The sequence below is a fragment of the Diceros bicornis genome, chromosome 5 (genome assembly GCF_020826845.1).
Source record: "Diceros bicornis minor isolate mBicDic1 chromosome 5, mDicBic1.mat.cur, whole genome shotgun sequence".
NCBI classification, from domain to species: domain Eukaryota; kingdom Metazoa; phylum Chordata; class Mammalia; order Perissodactyla; family Rhinocerotidae; genus Diceros; species Diceros bicornis.
Window position 1 is genome coordinate 97,612,812 of NC_080744.1, and position 16,687 is coordinate 97,629,498.

The 16,687-nt window shown below is 51.3% G+C and overlaps 1 protein-coding gene across 8 annotated transcripts in view; it reads right to left on the minus strand.

Annotated features, from left to right (window-relative positions):
- Positions 1-345: 345 nt before the first annotated feature.
- Positions 346-16,687, minus strand: part of CEMIP (cell migration inducing hyaluronidase 1) — a 159,619-nt gene continuing 143,277 nt past the window's right edge. For 7 of the 8 annotated variants that reach the window (XM_058542598.1, XM_058542597.1, XM_058542592.1 and 4 more), the window contains 7 exons: positions 14,439-14,650; positions 13,295-13,480; positions 9,425-9,629; positions 9,145-9,231; positions 8,323-8,480; positions 5,050-5,150; positions 346-3,400 (listed from right to left, as the gene is read on the minus strand). In XM_058542598.1, coding sequence (XP_058398581.1) covers positions 3,273-3,400; positions 5,050-5,150; positions 8,323-8,480; positions 9,145-9,231; positions 9,425-9,629; positions 13,295-13,480; positions 14,439-14,650 — 1,077 coding nt within the window. In that variant the 3' untranslated portion in view covers positions 346-3,272. Of the gene's footprint in view, positions 3,401-3,430; positions 4,215-5,049; positions 5,151-8,322; positions 8,481-9,144; positions 9,232-9,424; positions 9,630-13,294; positions 13,481-14,438; positions 14,651-16,687 lie in introns of those variants that run through there. The other variant, XM_058542593.1, reaches the window with a different exon arrangement.

Below are 16,687 nucleotides of genomic sequence, written 5' to 3' on the forward strand. Positions count from 1 at the left end.
CTGTGAGGCTGAGAATGTTTTATATCTGCTTCTAATCCAGACCCTGTTGGCCCCTCCTGGCTTCCCTCGGGGGAGGGTGCCGCTCTGACAACTTACTGATGGTTTAGGAGCATAGCAGACACAGCATGTCCCCGGGCATGGCCAGTCACGTGAATGACATCTTCTTTCTCATAGGACCATTTCCACTAGCTCTTATGGGCGCCCCTTTGGGGCAGGGTGAGGTCGAACTTTGATATATGAATAATTCTTGGGAACAAGGCTATGGAAGTGAGAGAGGCGGATCCATCAGGTAATTTCATCAATCTTATTTTCCTTAGATATCTGGCCTAAAATGAGGCCCACATTAATGGAAAACAAAACAAGCAGACAGGATGATGGCATTCTTTGTATGTTTACTATGATATACCAAGATTTTCCAAACCAGAGCTCGTGTCCTCTGCTGCTAGCAGAAGGCTCTGGGTACACTCCTTCAAGTAGTCCAAAGGACATCCCCAAACGTGACATTTAAGACAATTCTTCATTTCTGTGACAATGACTTCTCGAAGTGCATATATAATAAATAAATAGAAAATATATCTTTGTTGATGGTGATGCCTACAAGAAATGTTCACAAACAAAACAGACTATATATCTAATTCCCGAAAAAGGACCAGCTATTTCGGCAACAGGAAAAAGACAAGCATTTCAGAGGAGGTTGTTTTCCTTGCAGGCCTAACTTGTTTTCGTGCTTACAAACAGGATGACAAGAACAATTCTGTAAGCAACAAAAAATTTGTGCTCCCAAGAACACACCTGGACCCTGGCTCTTGGTGAATGGTTTAGAAAAGAAGGTTTTATGTGCAAATCCTGCACTGTCAGACATATGTACAACTCTGAGGATTTTCAAATAGATATTGTTTGAAATGAATGAACCAGACAGTCAAAGTTCCTGGCCACTTGAAGTGATCACATCCTAAGTGGTTCACAGTGTGAGACCCTTGCATTAAGGAGTTTGGAAAACTCAACAGAACTTAGACAAGAACATGAGGTCATGTAACTCCTCCCTGTCGCCACTAATCTGCCTGGAAGAGTCCTTCCTGGGATTAGGGCCTTTGAAGCAGCCATGTTTTAAGAGGCGGAGTCCCATCACCACCTCCTAGCAGCTGAAAGAACTGTTTGGTTGGAAATACCTCTCTGCAGTGGGTTCAACCTGGGGTGTGGACTCGCTGGCTGAGTCTCATGGTGCAGCTGGACAGAGGGAGCCAAGAAAGCCCTCCTAGAAGGGAAGAGTTTGTGGGTGGGGCAGGAAAGGGGACAAATGCAGCTCCTCATGGGACCCAGGAACCCTGGCACCTCACCAGAGAGTATAAACCACAGGTGGAGTTTTCCTCCTTCTGGGAGCTCTCTTAGCTCCCTCCAGGTTGGGCAAGGGAGAGAGCAGGGCAGGAAGCAGTAACTGCGAGGGCCTGGGGTGGACCGAGAGCAGCCTGGTTGGCTCACCACAAGCACTTTGGCGAGCCGGCGCTGTCTGCTGGGTGCACCTGTGGACCTGCAGAGACAGGTAGCACAGTGGGTCACCGCAGCCGCCCTGTGCCCCACGGGGCTGGCAGGTGGTCTGAACAGAGTGGAGGCTGCGGGGCCGCCACAGCCAGAGGAGGGCAGCCATATGTGCGCAGAGGGCCGGGAGGGAAATAGTCATTGGCCAATTCTCTTTCTATTCTGGTCATTTTCTCCCTCCGAGGAGGCTTGCTCCCATTTCAGGAAGCTCCTGCAGGAGCGCCCAGATGCTCCAGGCCGGCGGGTGAGGCAGTGTGGTGTGGTATCAAGTGCTGGCGGTGGGCTTCCGGCCTGGCCTGGCCTTTGCCCTGTGGTTCTTCCCCATCTCAGGGTCTCATGTGCCCCATCTGTAAAAGAAGGCTTTGGACTAGATATTTCCTAAGGTCCTTTCCAGCTCTGAAATCCCAGGCTCACTGAAGTGTGAGCATGTTCTCGGGGCCTCTGGAGTGCTCTCACGTCCCCGAGTAAAGAGCAAATGAGGCCTCAAAGTAGGAGCTCGCTTCCCTCGACTTGGCTCCACCCTCTCCTGAAGTCAGAGATGGGGCTGGCTGGGGACCAAATTCCTCAGGGATCTGGGCATAGCAAGCCCAGCCCATTCCTCCCTCTACGCACGCTTCTCTGCTTCTCCTTTCTGAGTAAGCCAACAAGTCAAGGGCAAAGGGTGACCTTGCAGTCACTCAGCTTTGGCAGATGGGGGCAGGAAGGGCTCTGCCTCTGAACCACTCCAGAGGCTGCGTCATCTCTGCCCACTATTCCTGCAAGCCCATTGCCTCCTCCTATAGGAAGCCCTCCTGACCCACCCAAGCATATAAAACCTTTCCCTCCTCTGAACTGTCATTGGTCTCCATTTGACCTCTCTTCACTCTCTCTGCCTGGCATCAGAGGGCACAAACACCTGACTGCCATCCTACCAGACGGCAAGCCCCTCGCTCCAGGCATTACTCCTCACCCCTCCATCCTGTATGCCCCGCTGGGGCAACCAGCATTATGGATGTTGGCTGAAAAGAATGTTCTCATCCACTGCTGGGTTCCAGGTACAATGTGAAAAGTGACAGTCTTCAGGAATCTCAGAACTGAAAGGGCCTTTAAAAGTCACCTAGTCCAACTCCCAAACTGGGACCTGAAGTCTCCTGAGCGGTTGAACCCCTCCAGAGGCAGGCCTCACCCTTCCCAAGGGTAGATGGTTCCACCTTGGCAAGCTCTGCCTATACAGCAGCTCCTAATCCCAGGGATTAGTAGTTAGCAAGTTGGTTCTTGCTTACAAGAATAAAGATTCCTTAAGACCAGGGCTCTTTTTCCCACATCTAGCACCCTAATGTACGTGTTGGAGAGCATGGGGATCTGTGAATGACCCAGCCCCCCAGGCTGCCTCTCAGCTGGAGCAGGACTCCTGCCAAAGGGGACCTTGGTGCCAGCACAGCCTGGGTCTCCTCGTATGGTCCCCACACCCCCCACTGAAGAGGCACGGATAGGAGAGAAGCACCCAAGAGGCTGCAGGAAAGAAGTTTCCAGCATCGGCCAACACCGCCCCTGGGGCTGCAGGTAGACACTTGAGTAGGGGCAGCTGGCAGCACTAGGGGTCTCTGATAGCCTTCTCTTGGCCCATCAGGACTGACACATGGCCCTTCCAGTAGCTGCTAGACAGGGGCCAGGGGAACCAGCCATCCTGCCCTAGTCTGCTGCCAAGAGTCCACATCATAGTCCACCATGGGGCAGCACCGAGGAGGCAGCCATCCTTACAACTTCTTCTTCTTCACCACAGGGATGGGCACAACTTGGAAGATTTTGGCCTTGTGGTCATCAGTGTCCAGAGTCACCCAGGTGGGCCGGAAGCTGCCTTTGAACCCAATGAATGCCATTTTCTCTGAAAAGCAGTGATGAGTCACATGAGCAGAAACCCCAAGAGAGAAGAGCTATACCCCACCACCTTCCAAGGCTCCCCATTGTCATTCTGCTGCCCCTACCAGGCACCACATGGCCTAGCCACACTAGACTGTGTCCCCCTGCAAAGAGCTCTGTGCCCACCTACTGATGGCATCTGACGTTTGTTTGTACGGGGCACTCAGGGTCTCACTGAGCCTCACAGCCACCTGTGCAGGACGGTGGCTCTGCTTTCCACAGCAGACCTCCCAGGAGCCCCAGCCACCTTTGAGCTGACCCTATGATCACCGGTGAGTCCGTGCCCGTCTCTTAAGCCCAGTGTCCCCATCTGTCAAACATTTATCTACAAGATTTCTTCTCCCACTTTCACGTTCCGTGGCTTTAGAAGGAATCGTCCAAGGGCAGACTAAATAGTGCAGCCCAGACCAGAGCTCCAGACCCTGAGCCCACGCAGCACTCTCTGGCTGGCATTCAGAGTTTGACCATCGGAGGAGTGTGGGGATCTAAGTCTACACTCTGGAACGGCCCAGCTGGCAAGCAGGACACATTTATCACCACTGGGAAAGTACCATTCAACTTAGGTCACCCTATGTACATCAGCTTTTGGCAATGAGGTCTTAATTTAAAAGATAGAGGCTCCAAAATGATTTCAAGATGGGGCTGGAGAAGATGCTTCTCTTTCGGCTCTTTCAAAGGGTTTTCGTTGCTCCCTATTTTACTCTGGGATAAATGTCCCATATGACGGTCTGCTGGTTTTGATGGTTTTTGCAGTCAGGATAGCATGGCAGCGAAGAAGCCTGGCTTTGGATTAGAAAAACCAGGACCCAAATTCTCATCTTAAGCAAGTTACTCAACAGTCTAATTCTCAGTTTCCTCATCATAAATGGAAATAGTAGTACCTGTTGCACAGGTTATTAATGAACAAGTGACATAATTATAAAATGTTCAGCAAGGTGCAGGGCTGAACATTACATGGTAACTACAATGGGCACGCTCATTATCACCTGTAGAGCTGTTCCGCCTCCCCCCATAACCTCCCCAGGACCCTCTCTGCAGTCTGTGATCATGGTAATGAGTGTCATGCTGACATTTCTGTCCTGGCTGGCTTCTTCTCTGTGGGGTCTGTGCTTGGCTTTGTCACCAAAGAGCTGCGTGACCTTGGACAAGCCACATAGATTCTCTGGGCTTCCATTTTCTCCCTCCCTCCCCACCTCTGAGGAACAAATAAGAGCTCTGAAAGCTGTCAAGGGCTGTACAAATGTTGGACACTGGCTGGCATGTTGAGGAAGAGGTAGGACCTCTGGCCGGTCTGAGCAGCAGGAACTGGGGTCAGAGGGTCAGACCAAGCCACTTTTCTGCCTATACTTTTATTGACAAAAGGGCCACTTGCTGAGTAGATGGGTGAACAACTCTAGCGATTTCCTTCCAGCGTCTGGTCGCAAGTTAAAGTGAAGCTGCTGTTGTGCAGGGATGGTGAATAGGTGGCATCTTGCCCATGTAACCCAACAGACCTCTAGTTGTATTGAGGATTCTGAGGCCGTACCCAGGTTCTGGTCTCAGCAAGGGGTAGCAGCAGCCCACACCCCGCAGCTGGACCAAGGGTAAGTGTAAATCCCAGTGCCACCCCATTACCTTTCAGCTTGAGACCCTTGTCTGCCCCGAGCTTCTCCAGCACTCTGGTCCACGGGCCTCTGGAGATGTATCTTCCCTTCGATGCCATGAGAACTATGGAACTGAGCAAGAAGGGACCCATTAGAGGACTAGAAGGACAGGGCGAATTAGAGTGAGTTCACTGGGAGGGCTGTTGGATTGTGTGTGCAGGGACTTGACTTAGCAGTCCCAGAGGCCCGGCCAGGGACTTGGCAAAGGGCAGCCTCTCCTGAGTTGTGAGTTGACCGGCTCTTTCCATGTGGTGACCGACATCCTCAACACCCCTCCCACACATCTGGCCGCAGTTGGCGCCCAGGGCCTTCTCCAAGCCTGCACTCAGCTCGCTGCCTTTACATGTCTGTCCCCAAAGAGGACACAGTAGGTAGGCAGGGCACACAATCTGGGGTGTGGGGGGCAGCATCTATGCCAGGGCCGGGGACACAGGAGGACTTCAATATGCATTTCTTAATTTGAATGTTCTCAACCCTGTTTGGATGGAAACACAGTGATGGAGAAAGTCAGAACAGAGTTACCATGTGGTCAGGGGAGGGTTAATCTCTCATGTTCGTGTCACCTTCTCCTCTGGTCAGGTGAAACAGGGTTACTGCTCTATTTTGCAAATGGGGAGATGGAGGCAAATAGTTACTAAGTATCTGAGAGGACCTGCTGAAGGAGAGCCATGCTTGGGTCCAGGCAGAGCCTAGAGCAACGGGTGTGCCCAGCCTGAAGGTCCCAACTTACAAAAGCCCAACTTGGGAGCAAGGAGTCTCTACCCCCTGCCCTGGTTGTGTTCGGGCCAAAGCGCTGGGACAGCAGCCTTCGTGGTGGCAGACTCAGCATGCCAGGCCAGACAGGAGGAAGTGAACACCTCCCTAGGAACAGAAACAGTGCAGAGGCCCAGTGGGGCTTCTAGTTCGCATCTCAAAGGAATCTCATAACCACAGACCACAGTCCAGACATGGAAAAATTGTATAGGATTCTGGAACTTGTTGTTACCCCCACTCGTGTCCCATTGGGAGCAGAAGTAAGGCTCTTAAAATGCAAAGGGCTCGTGTGCAGTCAGAACAGATGGGAAAGGAGCTGGGGGCTGCATTTGGCTCTCAGGAAACTGGGGAGGAAAGCCCAAGGAGTGTGTGGCTGTTAAGGAGTGGGAGCATCACAAACACATCCTCAACTTTGGATTTGGGCTCTGTCCCCAGGAGGCTGTTTCCCCACTGTCCCAATTCAGAAGAAAAGCTAAAGGCCCTTTGGCTCAGCTGAGCCTTCCTACTGGGGTGGAATTAAATAAAGGTCATGCCCTCCACAAGGGGCTCTGGGTCAGCTCACAGGATAGGGACACAGAGACAGGGCTTCTCGGCACCCAGGAGCCTGCCTGCCCGCTCTGGGTGTTCCTCTGCCTGGTGGGAGGTTCTCACGGCCTCCAAGCCCCTGCACCTGTCAGCATGGAATTTCCCACAGGATGTCAGGGCAGAGGCAGTTCCTAGAAGCCACCCTTGATGTTTTTGGTGTGAGCAGCTGCCTCCTTCTTTCCTGGGATGCTGGGCCCAGTGGCAGTCCTATGGATGGGGTAGGAAGGGTGGGCAGGCCTGGGTTGGGCCTGTACTGACAGTGGGCAGAACCTGCCTTGCCTCATTCCCTGCTCCTTTCCAAGAGGTCAGAGGGGGTCTGGTGGTACCCAATTCCTGCCTGGGTACCCAGCGCCAAGCAGGGCCTGGCTCCCACCAGGTGCTCTGTGAGGGCTTCCCCCAGCGAGGTGCCTTGGGGCTGCTGCCCGGCTGAGAGGAGCCCCGGGCCGGGTGGGCCCACGCCGCTCACCCCTGTTCTAAACAGAGTAGCTCTGCATTTCAGTTTCTTGATTCTAGGCTTTCGCAGCCTGCTGCATTTCAAGAAAAAGTTCTCTGGCTAAAAAAGGCATGAAAACGACTGATCTCTAGACGATAATGTATTTTCCCCAAATTGGTAAGTCTGATCTTTCTGTATGAGTCTGCATGTGGAAAATGTAATGCTGAAGAAGCTTGTGCTGGGGGAATGGAGCGGAGACTAAGTGGCTAAGAAAAACCCCGTTCTCCAGAATCTTACACAGTGTCCAGTTCAGGTCATGCCCATCACACAGTTAGCATCTGGGAAGTCCATCTATTTCATCAATAAGTATTTGCCCAGCACCTACTAAGTGGCAGACACCACCTTAAGCACTTTCCTTAGACTTTCTGCTGTGCCAGGTGGTGGCTCTTGAGTGAATTCTCACCCGTTTAACTAAATATGCAAGTATGAGTTAGACATGGTCCCAACATCAAGAAGTCCATGCTCTAGATGGGGGAGTGGATGTGTCCACCGGTCCTAGGGAGCAGTGCTTTAATAGAGGTAGGACGTTTGTTTGGATTGGAAGAGACCTCACCAAAGAGGTGATCTGCATGTTAGGTTTGGAAGGTGGTGGGGAATTACCAAAGATTTCTAGGAAAGGGCTCAGCAGATAACTACATGTAAGAAGTTCAAACCCGCGGCCAGTATGGTAGATGGATTTGAGTGGGGGAGACTGGAGGAGGAAGGCCTATTAGGAGACTGTGCCAACACTATTGGCACCAGACAGGAAGGGCCCGGGCAGAGCCGTGATGGAGAGGACACAGTGGAGGGGACTGGTGGGAGAGCAACAGTGCATAAAGAGTTGATGGGATCTGGTTATAGAGCATGGCCAAATGAAAGAGAGAGAAGAGCCAAGCACGATGCCTAGACTCTGGTCTAACTATCTGGCTAGAGGATGACCATTTAATCAAAACAGGGAAAACAAGAGGAGTGGCTGGCCTGGGGGGGTTAAACAAAAACAACGAGAATTCAGTTCCATAGGAGACATCCAGGTGGCACTGTCCAAATAGCAGTTGGATAGGAATGTCCGAAGTTTAGGAGAGATTGGGGCTAGAGATACTCAAAAGCCACCAGCATTTGGATCGTATTGAAGGTGTGGGAGGGGATGACAGCATGCTGGAGAGTGTGTCATGACTGGGGAAGAGGGCCAGGGCAGGCTTCCCATTTGTGTCTGCCTCAGCCTGATCTACATTCACAGCGGCCCTGGCTCCAATGTGAGGGCCACCAGGTGGAGAAGTTTCCCAACCCAGCACCCAGTACTTGTGCACAGACTGTAGAGACTCCCTAAGCTTTCCCAGACTGCACTGTGACAAAGGTCCCAGGGACAGGGAGGGGGCCTAGATCAGGGGTCTGTTGTGCCATTGGCCAGTTACAGAAGCAGAGGCACCGACTCACTTGTCGGGGATGGCTGCCACGTAATTGAAGACCTGCCACGGTATGCCCTGCAGAATGGCGTTCCTGAAGCTCGCGTGGCTCACCACATGCCCTTGGCTCCCGTCAATCACTATCACCTGGATGCCGTCTTCTGAGCCTGAGTACTTCTTCCCATCCACCTGCAGATGACAAGGAACGCGAAGTGTGAGGTGAGGTCCTGAAAGCCCCGAGGATGGCCTGCCGGGGGTTCCCATACAGACTCTAAAGATAGAGGTTGCCTATGCAGCTGTTCAAAGCATAAAACCCACTTAAATCAGTTCCTTGTAGCCCTCTGTAGTGGGTTGAATGATGGCGCCCCCCAAAAGATATGTCTACCTGGAACCTGTGAAAGTGACCTTATTTGGAAGGGCCTTTGCAGATGTAATTAAGTTGAGGATCTCAAGAGGAGATCATCCTGGATCAAGGATGGGCCCTAAATCCAATGATAGGTGCCCTAAAAGAGAAGGCAGAAGGAGATGCAAGACTCAGACACAGATGGGAGAGACCATGCCAAGATGGAGGCAGAGATTGGAGGGATGCATCTACAAGCCAAGGACCATCAAGGATTGCCAGCAGCCACCAGAAGTCAGAAGAGGCCTGGAACAGACTCTCCCTCAGAGCGTCCCGAAGGAGCCAACCCTGCCGACACCTTGATTTTGGACTTCTGTTTCTAGAAGTGCAAGAGAATAAATTTCTGTTGTGTTAAGCCACCTGGTTTGTGGTCGTTTGTGACAAGAGCCTTACGAAATTAACACCACCTCTCAGTGAGCAGACCAGGGCCCAGCAGGGGTCGGAGGAGCTTACTTCAATGTAGGCACAGTCATTCAGCAGGTGGAAGAAGCGCTGTTTGGAACTCTCCATCTTCACCTCCAAGAAGTGGTCCTTCGTCTTCTGGAAAACACATAAAACCCCGTGTGGTTGTTAGGTTTGAGGAGTCCAGTATACAACCCGATGGGTGGTCATCTCCCATGAGCCACCAGGCACGGGAAACGGTTGTGCAGCTGAGCAGACATCCGGGAGGATCCTAACTGGGTCTGGGTCTGACAGAAGGCAAAGGGGGCCCAGGTCACTGTCAGCCACTCACCAGCTGAGACCCGAAGAGCTTCTTGGGCATCGGCACGTCCACCACGGCCCTCTCGGCGAACCTAGGGTAGGCTGTGGCCGTGCAGTCGCTGACGCCTGCGTTCTTCGGGATCACAGCTTTTATCTTTATTCTCTCACAGCCTTTCACAGAGCAGAAGGCAAACTTCTCTCTCTCGTTCTGAGCCTTCAGCTTCAGGAACAGCAGCCTGCACATGGGGGCACAGCTGGATGGTTTGCTTTGGCATTCAGAAGCTCCTCCTCCCCGTCTTCCTCCTCCTCTCCCTCCTCCTCCCACAGAGATATCTACCAAGCACTGTGTGCTGGCCGCTGTGGTTAGAGCCAGTAGGCCTTACAAAATGGAGCTGTGTCTCCCCAGAGGATTATATGTGGTTGGAGAAATAAAAAAACAAATGCATTGAAGAAAAAGCTAATAGTACTGACAGTGGTCATTTTCTGAGCACGTACTAATATGCTATGCTAGGCATATACCATAAACTGACATATGATCTCATTTAATCTTCCAACAATCCTGTCCAATAGGTACTGTTATCATCCTGATTTCTCAGATGGGGAAACCATGGCTCAGAGAAGTAAAGTGACTTGCCCAGGACCACACAGCCAGGAAAGGACAGAGCTGGGATTTTCCATCCTATCACGGTGCCTGGTAAGGAAAACACCATTAGGTTTCCTAACTCAACTTTGCTCCAAACCACACTTTGTTCCCACTTGTTGTGAAGGACTGAAGCTGAGCCAGGGGTACAGGGAGGCAGAGATGAGGAAACAAGGAATTAACTTGGGTTTCATGATCATTGTTCTTTTACCTCTGAAACATGCTTTCAGGCTGGTTCCCACATCTGAAAGAGCAGAAGTGTAATACAGGCTCTCTGTATTAAAGACTCCTGTCTGGGAGCAGACCCTCCGCTGAGCCCAGTCTGCCCAGTGAGCTGGGTTTGCACCATGACGCCATGACTCCTCCCCCCACCGCACAGCTGACTAGACCAGGGGCATGCACACACCGGACCTACAGAGGGGCCACTAGTGGCTACCCAAGGACCAAAAAGATTCTCCCTCTCGTGAATTTGAATTAAGAGAGCCAGTGGCTCTTGTCAACTACTGGTTGGTACTTGAACTAAAAGGACACGGAGCTGGGGTTGGAGCAACTGTTTCATGCCTTGTGCTGCTGAGGAACTGGAGAGGAAGGCAGTTTGCAGCAGGAAGCCAATGCAAGAGGCCAAGCAAGCAAGGGAACATGTGTGAATGTGAGGAGAAAGAGGGAGGCAGGAGCTGGGCAGGCCACCTCGTCCTGAGGGCTTTGTAGTTTTCAGCACCAGAGCCCACGGGGCCAGGGCTGGGCTTATTTCCTGGATATGCCTTGGGTTCCTCTCACGAACACCTCCACTTTATTTGAGCTCACTTGAGTGGCTTTATCCAGTGATCCCTGCATAAAATAGGCAGGATGGCTGCAGAGGCTCATGCTCACGGCCAAGAGCAGAGCTGCCCCGTCTCCGTCCGTGCTCTGCACTGGGGAGCTGGGGAGGCAGGACGGGTGCCCCCTTTGAGCAGCTTAGGAGAAAGGGGATTCAGTGCTGCCCGCGGTCACATCTCCAATGCAGGCTTCCACACGTGGTCAGAAAGCAGTCCAGGAGACCAGTTCCAATGGCAAGGTCCTGCAAGGAGACCTAGGTGCAGAGTGGGACTGGTCCTAGGGCTTCTGCACAGTATTCAGTCCTCCTTGCTGTCACGATGTATCAGATTATCTGGACTGGAGAGGCCTGAAAGGCCATCAAGCCCAGGCCCCTTATCTTACAGATAGCAGCTGCCTTCCCTAATCCTCACCTGCTATGGATGTGGCCAAGTCACCTGCACTGGGAGGCCCTAGCAGGTAGGAATGAATACGGGCCCTGGCATCAGTAAGGCCCAGGGCCCAAATCCTGGCTGTGACCAGGATTTGTAAGGTTTCTGAGCAACGCTACCAATGGCTGTGCACCTAAATGCTACACTTATCTTTAATTTAGCAACACCTCACTCAGGTGGCATCTGGCAAACTCAGCTATCCAGAACACAGCTAAAATCACGCGAGTGATTTTTGTTAACCTTGGAAAATTATGAGAGGTGATTCAGAGCTCATATATTTCACACTGCAGAAACCCCTCACTTTTAACCTGCTTATTTGTATTCTACCCCCAATTATAGCAAGCTGGTTGTCAAGCAGCCTAGCCCACAGCAGAACAGAAGGTAGCCACCGAAGACAGGTGCTCTGAGTCTGAGCAAGAAACAACAACAAATTTATAAGGCAGAAAGATCATTAAAAACGGCTGTGAAATTCAAAAAGCCCAAGAGTTTGGGCTTCTGCATAGGAAACAAACATCTTATAACCCAGCTCAAGTCCCCGAGGACATCACTGAATTAAAGCACAGCCTAGTAATCAACAAGCAGAATGAGAAACTAAAGCTACCAACAAAAAGGTTGAATTATGCAGCAAAAACTGCTTAAAGGTAACAAGGGGGAAAACCATAGATTTTTAAATGTTTTGATCAAAAAGGTTCAACTTATTTAGCGGCAGTTTCCATTTGAAAAATTCACATCTTTGGAACATCCCGTTTCCCAAGATCCCAAAAGAAGGGAATATGCACAGATGGTACCATAAGGATCTGGTTTTTTAATCATAATACTTTCTACTGGTGTATGAGGGATATGTAATTCCTCCTCTAGTCTTCATATGGAAGGATTTTTCTAAACCCCCCTGGACCCAGGCCCATCCCTCACTCACTTCTTCCCGGAGGAGGTGGAGTGACTCATCTGACTGGTGGGCGTAGGTATGTAGGTCAGCCTGTGGAGTGCGGGCACTCTGGTCCACCCCTCCATACCTCAGTGTTGGGGGTTGGGCTCTATGTGGGGAATCCAAGACTGCTCAGCACTGCCTGGGGCTGGGTAGGTATAACTGGGGACAGTATTGGGGAACTCTGTTCTCCAACAGCTCCAGCATCAATAAGACTGACAGTTCCCTCTTTACCTGCTGTCTTGTCTGTCCCATGTGTGGGGCAGGGGTGCTATTTACTGCCCTCCAATCCCAACATTTTACTTATGCTTCTGATTGTCAAATTACAATTTTCTTTTAATCAAATTGATAGAGCCGTATCTCTCATAACAAAAAAAAAAAGAAAAGAGAGCACTTGTTATCTATTTCCTTATCCTTGATGTCAATACAAGGATGGAAAAATGGCTGTGAAGTGATCCTTCACCCTGACTCCCCAGAGGGCTGCTTTCTACAGCCTCATTGCTATGGACATGTGCTGGCCTTCTTACGGGATTGGACTAACTCTCTTTTTGGGGGAGAGGACCAAATAGCTCCCTTATCTCCACAAACAGGTGCTACCTCCACTATATCTCTGTTGAATGGAACCCAGTGCAGTTTAGCAAAGGGTGAGGGCTCTGGGTCCAGAGAGACTCAGGGTTCAGCACCAGCTGTGCGAAGTCTGTGCTGTGGCCTCTGGGCAGGTCACTGCTGTTTTCCCTGTGCCTTCTTCACCCATCTCTAAGTCAGAGATGTCTCATCAGCTCCAGTTGGGTTGTCCTGAGGATTGAGGTTATGTACCATGTTTCCTTGATTCTGAGATTCACTGATTTCACTTCTCTGAATTAGGCATATTCCCTGCAATCCACGTGTTTATTTGTTTGTTTTACTCCCAAAGCTTAACAGCTTTAAAAATGTCACTGGTGGACGGTACAGTCAGCCTTAGAACAGAAGTCCCTAGCAGGGTACCCTGCTCTCACCACACTCCCTGCACTGGTGGTTCTTAGGCTTCCTGGAAGGGCCAGGGGGACACAAGAGGCTGAGCTGCTTTCCTGCAGCCTCGTGGGCACTCCTCACCCTGAGTCCTCATCCCAATAGTAGTGGCTCCTGCCGGGAGGGCTCTGCTCCACTTTGTCCATTTGTAAGGTCCTCACGAACGTGCCTGTCTTTGACGTTTGCTTCAGCAGGCGATTGTGAACATCTGAGAGGATGGAAAAGCTGGTGCCTCTCGGGTAGCAGAGCCCCACGCGGATCCAGTCGCCCCTAGGACGGGAAGCAGAGTCAGTTTACAAGCAAGGAGGCCAGGCCACAGAGCCTCCTGGGTGTGCCTCAGAGAGAGACCAAGAGACTTCTCCACCACATGGCACCTCCACTCTGTCATGGGAATTCTGAAAGAACACTTGCTGTTGGTAATGACTGAACCACAAAATGTTCCAGGAGAGGGGGAGACGGTGACCAAGGGGGATCATTGGAATGGGTCAGGTGGGCATCCCCAGGGCCTACACCGGGGTGCTCCGGATGGGACTTTGGTTGGGAAAGACGTCCTTTCCACAGGGCAGTGGTGAAAGAGCCCGGGACCTGCAGGACCTGTAGGACCTGCGTTCAGCCTCTGCTGGTCCAGCCTGATCGTGGGGCCCATTTCATCTCTCTGGGTCTCATTTTCCACATCTGATAAATGTCTGTTGCACAGAAATGCTGTGATGGGCAAATAACGTGGACAGAAAATACGTGACCATAAATATATGCAGCCTTATCGGGATGCCCTCAGCTCCGTCTCTTTACCTCACAGAGCCTCGTTTCCCTCTCTGTAAAGTGGGCACAGAGCTGCCAGGCGTTTTTTGCCGTCTATTGAACACTTGGTCAAGCAGGTCCTGGGTGAAATGCCTGTCGTACGTTATCTCACTGATCCCGGTTGCGTTCCCGCAAGGTGATACCACCCCATCTCCTAGGTGGAGGGACTGAGGCTCCAGGGGTTAGATGCCCTCCCTGAGGTCACCCCTGCCCAGAATGGGGGCTCCACTCACGTCTTCTGATTCTTAACCTCTGGGTGAAGTCAACCCTTCTAGACACATCCTTCTACAGGGATGACGTGGGCTAGCCTGAGGGTCTGTGTGCGGCAAGCCTGGGACTTTGCAATGAGGCATTGTTACCCCCACTGCCTTGAGCTCCATCAGAGCAGCTGTCCCTGGGTCACACTGCTCCTGGGTGGGCATCCACTCACTTGTTGAAGTTGATGAGCCAGATGGTGAGCTCAGTGGGGGCCGTCTGGTCCCAGTGGATGGTATAGCCCTTCTGCAGAGTGATGACTGGCTGGTACTGCTGGTAGTGGGTACTCCTGGTCAGAGCCCCCTCCAGGTAGAGAGGGTGGCTGGGGAAGTCATTCTTGATGATCTTCATTCGCAGGTTACTGGTCTTGTAGGCCTGAATGTACATCTTTTAAAACCCAAAAAGGAAACACACAACCAGGCAATTACAAGGGATCCTTCCAAGAGCGTCTGGTTAACATCTGACTACAGATTGCACTTTCAAAGGCACTCTCTCTTAACAGAGCCCTTTTTAGAAGGCTTGAAGGAAAGAAAGGCCAAATAAGGAGGCATCTCTTTCTGCTGGTGGAGGCAGCCCAACCTGTACTGTGCAATCTACCTAATGCTTTCTGTGCATCTTCAAAAAAGTGCTCTATTGAGGAGATACCAGTGGAAACTTGGGAGGAGTCTGCTTAATGGTCAGATGGCAAATTCTGGGAAAAGGTGGGGGATCTGCAAGAAGGAGGAAGGGAGAGAGAGGGAGAGAGAGTTTTTGCAATCTGCTGCAAATGCAGCTCCCCCTTCATGGGCTGTTGTCCTGCCTGCATTTGAGAGAGAGCCTGGGTGTGCTGCCCTGCCTCTCCCTCTGATTCCCAGTGTCTGGCCCATGTGGCCAGTCTATGTGGGTGTCAGTACACGACAGATGAATGAATGGCATCTCATCTCAGAGGAAAAAGTGAAAGCAAGACTGTCAGCCACTGAGTCCCAGGGACCAATGAGCCCAATGCTTTGGGCCAGCCTCAGTATAAAAGACTGTGTCCGGTTTAACGACATGTCCCATATTCATAAGGTGACATCCCTGTAGCTGTGGCCAAGAGAGACCATCATCACATCAATGTGTAATAACGCTGTGCCTTTGGAAGGAAGGGGTTATCTTCCCCTCCAGTTCTATTGCATGTAATATGGAAAAAGAAACTTTAACCCTGCCCATTATATGGAGTAGTCATAAGTATAAAAATTTAAAGGTACATTAAAGCACTTTGTAAGCTGTAAAGTGAAGGAAGGAGGTTATTAATAATTATTAACCAGTAGCCAGTTATGATAACCTGGCAAGTTCTAATAGAAGGCAAGCAATGTATCAGGAAGAAAGGGCGGGAGGGAAGATGGAGATCAAGGTTCCACGTGGGATATCTCGTCTTTGAATCAGAGATGCCATGTAATGCCCAAAGTATGGATGCAAGGCTTGGGGGCTTGGTCACCCTCAATTATTCAGGGCGTGGCTCCCATTATCGACTCCCTTCTGACTCAACTTCCCTTCTTGTCTTCCTTAGACCATCACGTCAACTGCTTGCTCCCACAGCATCAAATCCCTTGCCTTGTCTACAGATGCCACAGAAATGTTGCCCTGGATCATTCCACAGGTCCGCCTCCTCCACCAGGGCTCTCGAGTGGGATGAGAAAACCCCAAAGCCTGGGAGTGAGGTGCCCCTTCCAGTGCACCATCTTCCATCTGCACTGGTTTTCACCATGGCCCGCGCTCCTCCCCACGCCTCTTGTCAGCATTTTCCACTCTACAGCAGCTCCTCTGAACCTCATCACTGTCTGCGCGCCACCTCCTCAGGCCCACTCTCTGCCTCCTCAGCGCATGACCTCACCTCCTACTGTAGAAAGAAACGCCCTCGACTTCCTGCCCCTGACCCCTGCCCTGTCTTCCTCTGGGCCTTCCTCCTGCTAAACGCCGGCTCCTCCCACCTCCGCTGCGCCTGCGCCCACCTTGCCCACTGGCCCTTTCCCTCAGCCTCACACTAGCTCCTCTCCCATCCCTCTCCAAACCTCAAACTACTTTTTAGCTCTTTTCTACCCACGGACAGCCACAGTGGTGATAACAGTGTGTTATCTGCCTTGTAGGATAGCTATGAGGACAACCTCTTCACTCACACACGTTTCCTGACCCCTTGGGCCTCTCTCCTCTTACGCATTTATTCATCAGCCATTCGTCCAACTCATAACAATAACAATAACCATAACATAATAATAGCTAACTAATACTCTTAGTTCTGCCACATTGCAGGCACTGTAAGCCAGCGCTGTTCCACGCAATAGCCATCGGCCACGTGTGGCCACTGACCGCTGGAAACGTGGCCAGTGTGGCTGAGGACATAAATTTTAAATTTTATTCTAATTAATTTAAATTTCAAACCAAAAAGCAGTGCAAAATATTTTCCGT